At 44.5% G+C, this 13,602-nt stretch overlaps 1 protein-coding gene across 1 annotated transcript in view; it reads right to left on the minus strand.

Annotated features, from left to right (window-relative positions):
- Positions 1–6,987, minus strand: part of arsk (arylsulfatase family, member K) — a 60,358-nt gene extending 53,371 nt beyond the window's left edge. Inside the window, exons 1-5 of the mRNA XM_084312729.1 lie at positions 6,844–6,987; positions 4,931–5,060; positions 4,448–4,607; positions 835–1,120; positions 244–415 (exon numbers count right to left, since the gene is read on the minus strand). Coding sequence (XP_084168855.1) covers positions 244–415; positions 835–1,120; positions 4,448–4,607; positions 4,931–5,060; positions 6,844–6,969 — 874 coding nt within the window. The 5' untranslated portion in view covers positions 6,970–6,987. The remainder of the gene's footprint in view (positions 1–243; positions 416–834; positions 1,121–4,447; positions 4,608–4,930; positions 5,061–6,843) is intronic.
- Positions 6,988–13,602: the final 6,615 nt, after the last annotated feature.

Consider the following 13,602-nt stretch of genomic DNA (forward strand, 5'->3'; position numbering starts at 1 on the left):
CTCTGAACACGACCACTCAGGAGTCTAGCTAGCTAGATACGGTATGTTTCAGAGGTCGCTTGGGGGCACAAGAAGACATCTCGAGGAGTTCATAGGTACCAGCCATTTTATGCTAGTTTATCGACAAAGGGCCAAAATTCAAAATGATGAAATATGACACATAGCACCTTCAAACAAGACAATAAAATGAAGAGGTAAAAGGTTGAAGGATGTCGGAACTTATTCCATCAGTGCCGTACTCACCCAGCATGGCATCTGTTTCAGCACACATAGCGTAGTAGAAGGCACGTATGTCCCTGACCTCCTCCACTGTGAAGTCGCCACTGCAGTTCTTAGTGACGGTAGAGTAGTAGTCAACAGGGTGCATGGTAGCCATAGGAAGCCATTTTGGAATGGTGATGAGATCAGTGGACACCTGTGTGTGAGCGATCAGTTATTAATATGAACTTAGTAGGATCTATATGCATTATTGAACTGACAATGTAAATGATATGGATTATTTCTCCAGAATATTTTGGTTTCCACGAGGGAACCCAATGTAATTTTGTGTCACTGTACACCTCATTTTTTAATACTTATTTAGTAAATGAAGCTGGAGTAGTGGAGTATTGTCTGAGTAACTGGGTGGCAGAGTTTGGGAAAGTTACTTAATTGAACCAAGCAAATTTGGGAACCGATCCCTCCTGTTTCCAAATGGAGTTATTCGTACTACTTTGCATCATTTCCCCCACAATAAATCCCTTTATGTGCCACCTCACTCTTCCTTATCATCACGTATATCATATGTACCGATATTTTTCACTTTTCAGGGAGAGTTAACGAGAGAGAGCATGCCTTTTTGAGCCAGTATGGGGACGTGCGGAAGGTGGATCCACCAGCAGAGGGCCCCAGGGAGTCCGTTTTGTAGGGGTGAGGCAGGTTCAGGCCCAGGTAGAGAGCAAAGGGCTGGGACAGAGATGCGGCGGCACTGTGATGGATCCAACGGGTAGCCGCATCCGTAGTCTTCCAGTCTTTAGTCATGACCCGCACTGTTGACGAGTTCCCGACAAGCTGGGTCACGGGTCTGCCCTCCTGCCGCAGGAGGAACTGAACGTCCCGTGTCCAGGCTTCCACTCGGTTACTGGGGTGAGTGTACAAACAGGAATGTACAGTCAACGTGCAGAGAAGCAGACACGGACACACACAAGAGGAACTGGAAAATGGTCACGAGGACGTGCAAGCGTCCAAGAGGAGAAGTGGAAAATATGAATGCAACCCAGTTCAGCTCAGGGATTATGTACAGGCATAATGCAGTTTATAACTGCATAATTATTCATGGACACCCATTAATAGATGACTGCTATTTGCCGTGTGTGGAGGGCGTGTCACGTGTGTCACGTGTCCTCATGCAGTGTTCCACCTGTCATGCCTGTGTTGTGTTTTTTAGAGATGGCAATTTTGATGAGCGGTTTTGATACATTTCACCACTTCCTGTTTCGATACATAGTTTTGAGTGGTGTTTTGAAACACCTAGTCACGCAATCGACATCTTGTTTGATGATGTAACACTGATGTAGCACTGCTTTTAAAAGTGCTTAGAAAAACACTACAATTACAGTAAAGTGCAATAAAAACGAGTCAGAATAGGTTTGGGAATGCTGCATGTACATTAAACAATTATAGAATATAAACCACATGAAGCAATAATATATATTAATAAAATATGTTCATTCTCACTGAATGAATGAAAATGTTTTTTTTTGCACCAGGGGGAATTTGTGTTTTGCACAAATAGGAACAACATTAAAAAAAAATACATGAAATCACAACAAACTAACAGTAGCATATGACCATCATCTTCATCATCATCATGTCAAACAATAACTATACGAAATAGTCAAATCATACAATGAAAACTATGTAATAATATAGGAATTGGGTTTGGGAAAAGGGAGCCTTCAACACACTTATAATAATTAATGGCTGCAATGTCAGCTTCTGCCAGTAGATGCCAATGTTGAGCCAGCAGTTTTGAAACGTTTGAAATTGAATTGATTGATTGATTGAAAACTTTATTAACATATTGCAGAATGGGTACAGTACAGTACAGCTCAATACACACAATTGTTAAGGGGATGCAGACCAGAGAAAGACTTTTGTCTTGTTTACATCAGGGTCCCCCATTTTCAATTCATAATGACATTTATGACATACACAACATACAGATATACAAAAATCTAATCTAATCATCTAATCTAATCATGACATTTATGACATACAGATATACAGTACTGTTACATTTGTGAGATACAAGATATGCAAATATACAGTACTGTTAAACAGAGATCCTAACAGGAAATAATATTATATACATACAAGGGGGAGGGAACTGTACATTAGGAGGGGATAGGAGCAAGGACGCGGGAAGTATAGGTGCGACGGGTGCTCCAGCACCCCCTGCTGGCGGGAGTGTAACTGCAAGCTGTGTCAGAAGATTTACAAAAAATAAATAAAAAAATAAAAACCTTAATTTTTTTAGTTAGCATTTTAGTGTAAGCAGTCTAAAACATGCTTTTTTTTAATGGTTAAAATCCACTATTTAATGATATTTTATATTATCTGATCTGAGTCTGTCTGACTGTCTGTGACGCTGCAGCGCGCCGCACAGTCTCACACACACACATCGGCGACGCGCCGACGTCTACTACGTCGACTACGTGACGTGGTTTTCGGCGCGAAGCAAGGATGAGGACTTGAGTTTGAATAATAAACAGTAGTGTGTTTACTTCCTTGTGTCTCGAAATGTCTCAAAAACGAATATCCGATGTGGCATAATTGCGAAACGTGTATAGTCCCTTGTTTGAGCCGAATCTGGGTTGCACATGATTTGTGGAACTCCCTCTGGTGTTGTGGTCGTGGTATTCACTGACCCTTGGAAAGTACCTCGACATGTTTAGTTTAGTTTAGTTTATTTATTTAGCACATTATTAAAAAAAAAAAAAAAAAAAAAACAGTGCTAGGAGGGAACGAAGCCCAAAGGGCTTGTACAAAGTTCCACTCCCATCTCATTGTCCATAAACAATATGAACGAAATACATGTAAGCATAGTATACAAAATAAACTACAAAACAGGATCAGAGACATAAGGCAGACACTATAGCGAAAACATGGAAGATTGATACGAGTCAGTAACAAGGACAATCTTTTTTTGTACAAGAGGGCAAAGGAGAGGAGAATAACATATTAACAGTATATAATGAGGAAAAAGAAACAAGCAGCCATACTAACAGTAGATGTAACACTGATGCACAGGAGTAACTTAATGTGATGGTGATTTATGATGAAATTAAATTAGATTTTAATTGTTTTTTAAAAATAGATAAGGAGGTTGTTGACCTCAATGATGAACTTAGAGTGTTCCAGAGTTTAGGACCTCTAAAGCTAATGTTGAATTGATGGCTAGATGTCTGACAGAAAGGTAAGTGGAGTTTATTACTATGGTTTGTTGGATATGAGTGAAATTCTGATGAAAATATGAAGAAACTATGGAAGGTATCAGGAAGATCTTGCCTATTGTTAATGAACTTGAATATGATTGAATTGAATAGCATGTTTGAAACATGGGTACCTGTGGTGTTGTAGTGTATCTTGTAGACCAGGCCCATTGCAAGTTGCTGTACTCTGTCGTCTACTCTAAGCCATCCTTGGTTGTCAAAGTGGGCAGGGGTGAGGTGGGTTCTAGGAGTAAGGTCAATCAGTAGTCTGATCAGTTTGTTTTGTGATGTTTGTAATCTTGTTTTTAGTGCCTTTGAGTTTGAGGTGCGTTGGTACCATAAGGTGCAAGCATAGTCGTAGTACCCTTGAATGAGTGCTCCTGCCAGAGTCTTCAGGGTATTCTTGTTTACCAGAGAGGAGATCCGGTACAAGAATCTTGTTTGTTGGTTGACTTTTTTGATTACATTGTTTGCCATTTTGTCACAGGAAAGATTTTCCTCTAGGATGGACCCCAGGTATGTAATTTCATCTTTCCTTGTGACAATATTGTCACCCACTGTAACAGAGAAGCAGTTTGTCTTGCTTCTGGTTGTTATTTGAACCGAAGAGAATGGACTCTGTTTTACCCAGGTGTAATGATAGTATGTTGTCAGCGAGCCAGGTGCAGATTCTGCCGAGTTCAGAGCTGAGGGCTTTTTCAACCTGTAACTTGTTCTTGTCAGAGACCAGCAGGGCTGAGTCATCCGCGAACAGGAACAAGTTGCAGTCACAAGCTGACAACATGTCATTTTCATAAATTAGGAGCAGTAACGGTTGACGTTTGAACCTTGCCATCCCTAGTGTTTTTACACTTTTATGTATTGTATGTTTTTTTACGCAATGGGCAAGAATCTCCTCATAGAGCATAATAAAGTTACATTTAATTGGTTTGACGCACAAAATGCCAATAATAGGTGAATAAAGGCAGGCCTACCTGACAGAGTGAGCCCCTGAGGTATAGTCCAGCTTGCCCATGCTGTGGGTGTGATATCCATGTTGCTGCAGCAGGTCCATCCATGTCGTAGCGTTAGCATCCAGGCACTTGTAGTTGTTCCACGATTGAGTCAAATGAACAAACCTGCCACTCCACATAGCTGAGGGAAGAAAATACACAACATTAAAACAAAACAATTGCTATTATTTGTGCTGCACAGTGGTCACAGAACAGTACTGCAGTAGATGGAGTACCGTTACCTGTCCCCTGCTGTGTCTAACCATGTCTAATAAAAGGTCAGACTCTGCTCCATGTAATGTATATGTGGGGAATGATAGAAAACACACCGCATTCATGAGCAAAAACAAGGTTATTGATTAGGAACCATTTTGTGACAGCGTGGTTTTTCAAAATTCTTCTTCAAATTGAATGTACAAGGAAACTCCTGGTTTTAAGTGGGTAGTTGTGGTGTCTATGGCCTACCTGCTCTTGAAGGGCAGCAGATGGGTGAGTTGGTGTAGGCACTGAGGAAGGTAGTGCCCAGCCCCCTGAGGTAGTCAATGTATGGCAGCTGCACCACGCTACTGCCTGGGTCAAACGTCAACCGCCCATCCTTCATAAAAGAAAACATATTATCATATGGGGTGAATTCTTAAGTCTGTGTTATTTGCATAAATACATCTAAAATATAATTGCAATATTTCCATTTAGAATTGATTGGTTGATTGATTGAAAATGTTATTAACAGATTGCAGAATGGGTACAAACAATACAGTACGGCTCAATACACACAATTGTTAAGGGGATGCAGACCAGAGAAAGACTTTCGTCTTGTTTACATCAGGGTCCCCCATTTTAAATTCATCATAAATGTTGTCCCTTTACCCCATGATCCCTTCTCTCAAGTTGTATACAAAGTTTTGTAGAAACTTTGTGCCATTGTCAAGTCAAAAGGTCAAAAGGGTTGTTGAACGTACCATACTGTCTATTGTACTGGTAATATAAACAGCCTGTATAGTATAATATTGTTTCCATTTTGGATCTGAATCTGAATACCTGCAAAAATCCTTAAAACAGTAAGAAATGCTGCAGTATTGTCGTGGACAAAACCCTGCAATATATCCTATTACTATTAGGTAACATGATCACTACCTCCACCGAGACATACCTGTATGTCCCTATCATAGCCATAAATGTCATGATGTCATGTATGTATATCCCCCCCCCCCCTACCCAACCACCCCCCCCCCCCCCACCTCCAATGTACAGCCCCACCCCACCTACCCAACCTCCCCCAATGCACAGTTTCTATGTCAAATGTATATACTCTTCTTCTGGATTTTTTTTAGTATCACAAACAGTACTGTATTTGAAAATCTGGTATGTCATAAATGTATAGATGTAGCAGTACTGTCTATCTGTATGTCATGATGAATTGAAAATGGGGGACCCTGATGGAAACAAGACGAACGTCTTTCTCAGGTCTGCATCCTCTTAACAATTGTATGTATTGAGCTGTACTGTACTGTACCCATTCTGCAATCTGTTAATACACTTTTCAATCAATCAATCAATGTTGTATGTCATAAATGTCACTATGAATTGAAAATGGGGGACCCTGATGTAAACAACACAAACGTCTTTCTCTGGTCTGCATCCCCTTATGTACCCATTCTGCAATCTGTTAAATAACGTTTTCATTCATTCATTCATTCATTCCCTGCAGTTGCATGCTTGCCTAGAATCGAAAGCTACAATAGGCAACGCGAAACGAAATGTAGAGGCAGCGGGAATGCATAGTCAATAAAGACGCGGACGGAGGTGAACAGGCGCATCTTCGCTCTAGGCGGCGCGAACGGTGTTCGCTCGAGTTTAACTTGAGCGAGAAATGCGCCGGGCGAGATAGATTTTATCTTAACAATGAATGTGACGTATATTGCTATGATTGCTCTGGGGCATAATGATATTGGAATAGGTTACAATTAGAAATTGTCTCGTTTTTGTAAATGTCAACAATGACCAAGTTGAGACCAAACGCACTAGTAGGCCTATGTCTTCTTCACGCCAGTTCTGCTAGTTATCATCAACTGTCAATTTGACACAAGTAAAGCGAGACAATATTTCTCTTCGCGTTGTATGTGAACGTACTGTCAGACTTACGGTCTCAATTAAGGAAAACGCGTGACTTTCATTAGAAAAAGCACACGCAAGCAAAAGTAAATAGTCAAATATCCAAACATTCTCTCTGGAAAGTAGCTTTACCTGACTGTCTCTTTAACAACATTGCAGACTACAGTACGTTGCTTTATGCCATCGCATGATAGATGAAACACAATAGTACAATGTAAAAACAAACTAAATTGATAGTTGCAAACGTGCAATTAAAGAACACTTACAAATGCATCAGACATCACCATAACTATGTTGGGTCTGGTGGTGTTCTGACAAATACATTCCCCATAATAACTTTGAGACAGTATAATCAAGGTAAACACTATAAACATCGCTCTAGAAGTCTGCATCTTCAGTGTCTCACGTCAGTATCTTTCGGTTTGATTTGGTGGGAAGGGGAGGGATCATAGATATTATGGGATCATAAGTACTGTACTTCTTCCTCGCACGTTTTAAATGTTCCTTCTTTCTTCAGCTTCTTCTTCTTCTTTAAATTCCAGCAGACTAGAGAAAGCGTAGGCATACTGCTGTCCTCCTCTGGCAAAAGAGGATATCTACTAGAATAGAATAGAATATAAATACTTCATTCATCCAGGGGGAAATTTGGCACTACAGATCGCTCACAGTAAACAGTAAACATTTAGGTAGACAAAAACAAGAATAAGAATAAAAATAAGACTAAGAATAAAATACGGTCCGGGATATACATTTTCTATGTTATGTATATACATTCTAATATAGAATATATAGTAAAAATCGATTTAAGACTGAGTAATGTAAAAGTCCAGGAAGATTTTATAGTACTGTCACCCTGTGCTCAGTGTCAGTGATGATGCAGTGAGGCACAGTGATGCGTTATAGAGTCTGATGGCTGTCGGCAGGCCTGGACTGGCATACCGGGCATTTTCCCGGTGGGCCGGGCCGACGCATGTTTGGGCCGTTATGATTTGATACAAAAATAAAATAATTATTTATAATAAAATATTTTTCTTTTTTTGTTTACTTTTTTTTTTTCATTTGGTCAACGACCGGCCCACTACTAGGCTGGGACAGCGGCCCATTGGTACTGACTGACACTGGGCTGGCCCAATCACATATCTTACTAAGTGTAAACTGTGTTAATATGTACCTCAGTTGCGTGTGAGTCAATGAACACACTTGGGTATATCAAACCGTAGGTTTATTAAACATCTAGTTGTGACGTGACGGTGAGAGCAGGTTCATAGTAGCGAGGCAGTTTGTACGCAGTCGCACTCGCGGTACGGTGGCCCGTAGTAGCCAATAGTCAAACTGGATAATCATTCAGTCAATAGGCTTGTTCAAGATGGATTTCGGTTTGCCTCGACTAGTAGACGAGAGTAGCCGAGTGAAGCCGGGGGAGGAGTTAAGAGGGCGGACACTGCCGATTTCACGAGAGCCCCTCGCCTAGTCTCGCGCGGCAGATACGCTGTCATGTAAATGATTGTACTGGAAGTACAATTGTGTGTGTGTCTCTAAGACCAGACCATATTAGGCGCTCATGCGCCGGAAGTAGTTAATTCCATGTATGCTACCGAAACAACGCTGTGTGGAAGTGTCTACGAGAAGGATAATAAACACCACAACCTATGGAGTTAAAGCAGGTCGTCAAGAGTGTTTATTATATCGGTCATAACTTGAACATGGTGTCAGAAGTAAACCAGTGAAGATGGCCAAGTTTAACCCTCCCGACAACTTTGATTTCACTCGCCCAGAACTGTGGCCGGAGTGGAGGCAACGGTTCCAGCGCTACCGGCTAGCCACAAAACTAGACAGGGAGGATGGACCTGTGCAGGTTAGCACGTTGCTATATGCGCTCGGCAAGGAGGCTGAGCAAGTTTTCAACACGTTGCATTTCGAGGTACGGAAGGACGTTGATGACAAGGACAACTATGTGATTGTGTTGGACAAGTTGAATCGTTATTTCACTCCGAAAGTAAACATTATCCACGAACGTGCTCGTTTTTACCTCCGCTCGCAAAAGAGGGGCGAGTCTGCGGAGGAATACATCCGGACGCTCTACGAGCTGGCCGAGACCTGTCAGTTTGGTCCGGTGAAGATAGAAAATATTCGGGATAAACTGGTGATAGGAATCCTGGATAAAGAGATGTCAGAAAAGCTACAATGAATGGCAGATCTGACGCTGGAGAAAGCCATCGAGATGGTGAGACAGTCTGAGCAGATAAAGGGGCAAATTAGCCAACAGTCTAGAGTGGGCTCGGCAGATGCAGCATTCCTCAGTGAGGTCACACACAGCTGTTGTAACTGCAGAGATACTACATTCCTGAGTGAGGTCAGACACAATGCGCGCGCTGCGCCTTTCCAACAAAACAGAGGGCGGGGAAGAGCGCGGGGCAGTGGCGGCTTCCAAGCAGCAGGTGGTGCTACAGGAACGAAGTGTTTTAGGTGTGGAAGGGACCACCCGAACAATGTGCAGTGTCCAGCCAGGCAGGCAAAGTGCAGACACTGCCAGAAGATTGGACATTTTGCCGCCGTGTGTCGCTCTGCAAGAGTGAATGAGCTGACAACAATGGAGCAGCAGGATGACAGTTACAGTGAAGGACACTTCCTTGGTGAGATAAAAACAAAATACCTCTACGTGACAGATTCCAATAGGCCATGGACTGTTGAACTGAACGTCTGTGACACTCCTCTCACTTTCAAAATTGACACTGGTGCAGACGCCAGTGTGATTTCAGATGACACCTACCATCAGCTCAAACACCTGCCCCAGTTATCCAGTGACTTCACAGCTTTCGACAGCCCCGGAGGTAGACTTGAATGTCTAGGACTGTTCACTACCACATCTAAGTACAAGGGCCGGCAATATAAGTTCAACATCCATGTGATTAAGACAGCAAATGGCAGCAACCTGTTAGGCCGTGATGTTGCGGTGGCAATGGGACTGGTGAAGAGAGTGGAGGAGGTACAGGGCACATTCGGGGCGGATCTGGGCCTCTTGAAAATAAAACCTGTGAGAATATGCCTGCGGGACGATGCTGTCCCATACAGCATTAACACAGCGAGGAGAGTGTCTGCTCCTCTGCTTCCCAAAGTCAAGAAGGAGCTGGAGAGGATGCTCAAGTGCGGCGTCATAGAGGAGATCAGTGAGCCAACAGAGTGGTGTGCTCCCATGGTTCCAGTCCCCAAGAAAACTGATGAGGTGAGGATCTGTGTTGATCTAAAACGACTGAACGTGGCTGTGAAGAGGGAGAGATATGTTCTGCCCACCATAGATGACATATTACCAAAGCTGGCGGAGTCTCGAGTGTTCTCCCTACTCGACGCGGAAAGTGGTTTCTGGCAAATTCCACTAGAGAGAGAAACCGCTAAACTGACCACATTCATCACCCCAGTGGGTAGATTTTTTTTTAAGCAGCTTCCTTTCGGGATCTCCAGTGCACCGGAGATTTTTCAGAGAGAAATGTCTCGGCTGTTCAGAGGCCAAGAGGGAGTGGAGGTGTACATGGACGACATCCTTGTCCATGGTACAGATGATAAGGAGCACGAGGGGAGACTCCAGAATGTTCTGCGTATCCTGGAGAGTGCAGGTCTAAAGCTCAACGACAAGAAGTGCGTTCTGCGCCAAAGGCAGCTGAGCTACTTGGGGCATCGAATTGACAGTGAGGGCATCCAGCCTGACCCCTCAAAAGTAAGCGCCATCACAGAGCTACAGCCACCAAGTGACGTGCCAGGCTTAAGAAGGTTCCTAGGCATGGTGCATTATCTCGGGCGCTTCTTGCCTAACTTATCGGAAGTGATAAAGCCACTCAACGACCTGCTGAAGTGCGAGGCTGTGTGGATGTGGGACGCAGCACAAGACAACGCATTCCACAAGGTAAAGCAACTCCTCTCCACCGCACCTACACTGGCATTCTATGATGTAAACAAACCTACCATAGTGAGTTCAGATGCAAGCAGCTACAGGCTGGGCAGTGTACTGCTACAGAGACACTCAGATGGACTGAAACCCGTTGCATTCTGTTCAAGGACACTAACTGATGCTGAGAAGCGCTACGCGCAAATAGAGAAGGAGTGTTTAGCTGCTGTTTGGGCCTGTGAACGATTTTCCACTTACCTCTATGGCCTAGACAGCTTCATAGTCCATACAGACCATAAACCGCTGGTCCCTTTGATCAACAACAAGGACCTCGATAGAGTTCCCCTGCGGTGCCAACGATTGCTGATGCGTCTGATGAAGTACAACCCCATTGCAGAGTACGTGCCTGGGAAAACACTGACAGTAGCTGACACACTTTCCAGGCAGCCATTGTCTGTAATTCTGAGTGAAGTGTCAGAACTAACCTCTGATGTTTCAGCGTTCGAGGACGCAGCTCATGCAGCGTGGCCAGTGTCGCCATCCAAACTGGACCGGATCAAGCAGGAGACGAGCGTAGACTACGACCTTCTGGTGGTGAGCAGACTGATCACAGATGGATGGCCGAAGCACGTGAGCAGTGTACCAGCACAAGGCAAAGCATATCACCACTGCTGTAACAGCCTGTCATTATCTAAGGGTCTTGTGCTGTACGGAGACCGCATCGTTATTCCTCACAGTATGAGGAAAGAGATACTCAACCGGTTGCATGACGGGCACCAGGGCATCACCAAGTGCAGGGAACGGGCACGCATGAGTGTGTGGTGGCCCGGGCTGGAGAGAGAGGTCCAGGAACTGGTGACAAAATGTCCCGAGTGCATGCAGGTCAGACCTACACAGAGGAAGGAGCCTCTGATTACAACGCCACTACCACAGAGGCCCTGGCAGGCGATCGGGGCGGACATCTGTGAGTACGAGAAAGAAAACTACTTGGTAGTTGTTGACTATTATTCTCGCTACATAGAAATAGCTCATCTACCAAACATGAAGAGTGAGACCACAATTGCTCGTCTGAAAAATATCTTCGCCAGGTGGGGTTGTCCAGATGAGCTTCACACTGATAATGCTAAACAGTTCACGAGCAAGATGTTTGAGAGTTTCACTGTGACATATGACTTTAAACACCTCTAGTCCTCACTATCCTCAGGCCAACGGTGGGGCTGAGAGAGCAGTGCAGACTGCGAAGAGGATCCTACGGCAGGATGACCCGTTTCTGGCTCTCATGAGTTACAGAGCTACACCAATACAAGCCACGGGTGCCAGTCCTGCACAGCTGATGATGGGCCGCCAGATCAAGACGACGGTGCCTACAGTCGATAAAGTGCTGTTGCCTGTGTGGCCCGACTTCACTAAGGTGCGTGAAGCTGACGCCAGGGCGAAAAGGAGCTACAGGCATGCTTACAACCGACGCTATGGTGCCAGAGCACTTCCACCTCTCAGGCCAGGGCAGAGCGTGGCAGTGAAACTCGACGGTGAGTCCGGCTGGACGACAGCAGCAACAGTTCAGCAGCCACACTCAGCTCCGAGGTCCTATCTGATCCAGACAGACCACGGGACCTTGCGGAGGAACAGGCGCCACCTACGACCTACATTCCTTCCTGGAGAGGCAGAGGACATGCAGGCGAGCGAGCAACCATCGCCACCCCAGCTTACACCTCCGAGTGACGTCACGCCGCTCTGCACCCCGTCCTATCTGGAGCGGAGGAAAGCCATGGTGCTCGACGACGACGACGTAGACGACGAGATCATCATCGGGGTTTCGGCTCTTGGAGGGGCCGTGTCACCTGCTAGGGAGCCTGTTTCCCCTGTTCGTGAGACTGTCCCGGCGCCGGCAGGGCCTGAGAATCGTCTTCCAGAACCAGCTCGGGTGACTTCCAGGGGCAGAGTCATCCGTCCACCTGAGAGATTTAAAGACTTTGTGTGTTATTAGACATGTGGCTTGCCTCAATGGAGCAGAATAACCTCCGGCAGCTACAGAGGTGACTGGGTTGTCTACCCCATACCCTCAGTAAAAAAAAAAAAAAAAGTAACACACAATGTTGGGTTATGTTCTATTGTGACTTTCTCTGTTAAAAGAAAAGGGGGAAAAGGGGAAAGGAAGTATTGTTATGATGACATTTTGGTTAATGGCACTTTTCTATTTATTATTATAGCACTTTGATTAATGGCACTTTTCTATTTAAAAAGAATGAACTGATTGATATTGTGGTTACAGTATTACCTTGCACTTCTAAGAGCTCAGATTATTTGCTCGTTTGAGAGGACACTGCACTAATTTTGTATTCAACAGTATACACTGTCTCTGACTCAAAGAAGGGGAGATGTCATGTGAATGATTGTACTGGAAGTACAATCGTGTGTGTGTCTCTAAGACCAGACCATATTAGGCGCTCATGCGCCGGAAGTAGTTAATTCCATGTATGCTACCGAAACAACGCTGTGTGGAAGTGTCTACGAGAAGGATAATAAACACCACAACCTATGGAGTTAAAGCAGGTCGTCAAGAGTGTTTATTATATCGGTCATAACTTGAACACACACACATTACACACCTGTCCAGCTCATTATAATGCGATGGCCGTGTGCAAAATTAGATCAGATTCAAATGTACAGCACACCATATACTGCTACAGTGGAATATACTATTCATATACCATAATGTATACCATCTTGTTGCGCGCTCCTGGCCGCACGCACACACAACACACTGTCTGCTGTATGTGTGTGTGTGTGTGTGTGTGTGTCTGACAGCTTGAAGTTTATCATGATGATATGATGATAAGTTGATAACGCATAACATAATAAAGTCTTCAATCAATCAAACGTCTCATAACTCCCTGGCTGTCACATGGCTGGTGACTGACAACTTTTCTGAGCCAATAGGCGCTTTGCGCGACCGTAGCAAGTCGCTTCCCAGCCGGGAGCAGCCGGCTGAGAGGTACTGTGGAGCCTCGCTCTGAATGCTGCGCGCGGCTCGCTCCCGCGGGAGTTCCGCGCCTCGCCTCGTCAGGTTTTCAGAGCAAATCGGACAACATTCTAACCGTCATGCAACGCGCTTGGCGAGGCCGTAGTAAAACCTGCGCAGATC

This window comes from Notolepis coatsorum, assembly GCF_963971535.1.
Source record: "Notolepis coatsorum genome assembly, chromosome: 1".
In the NCBI taxonomy this organism is placed as follows: domain Eukaryota; kingdom Metazoa; phylum Chordata; class Actinopteri; order Aulopiformes; family Paralepididae; genus Notolepis; species Notolepis coatsorum.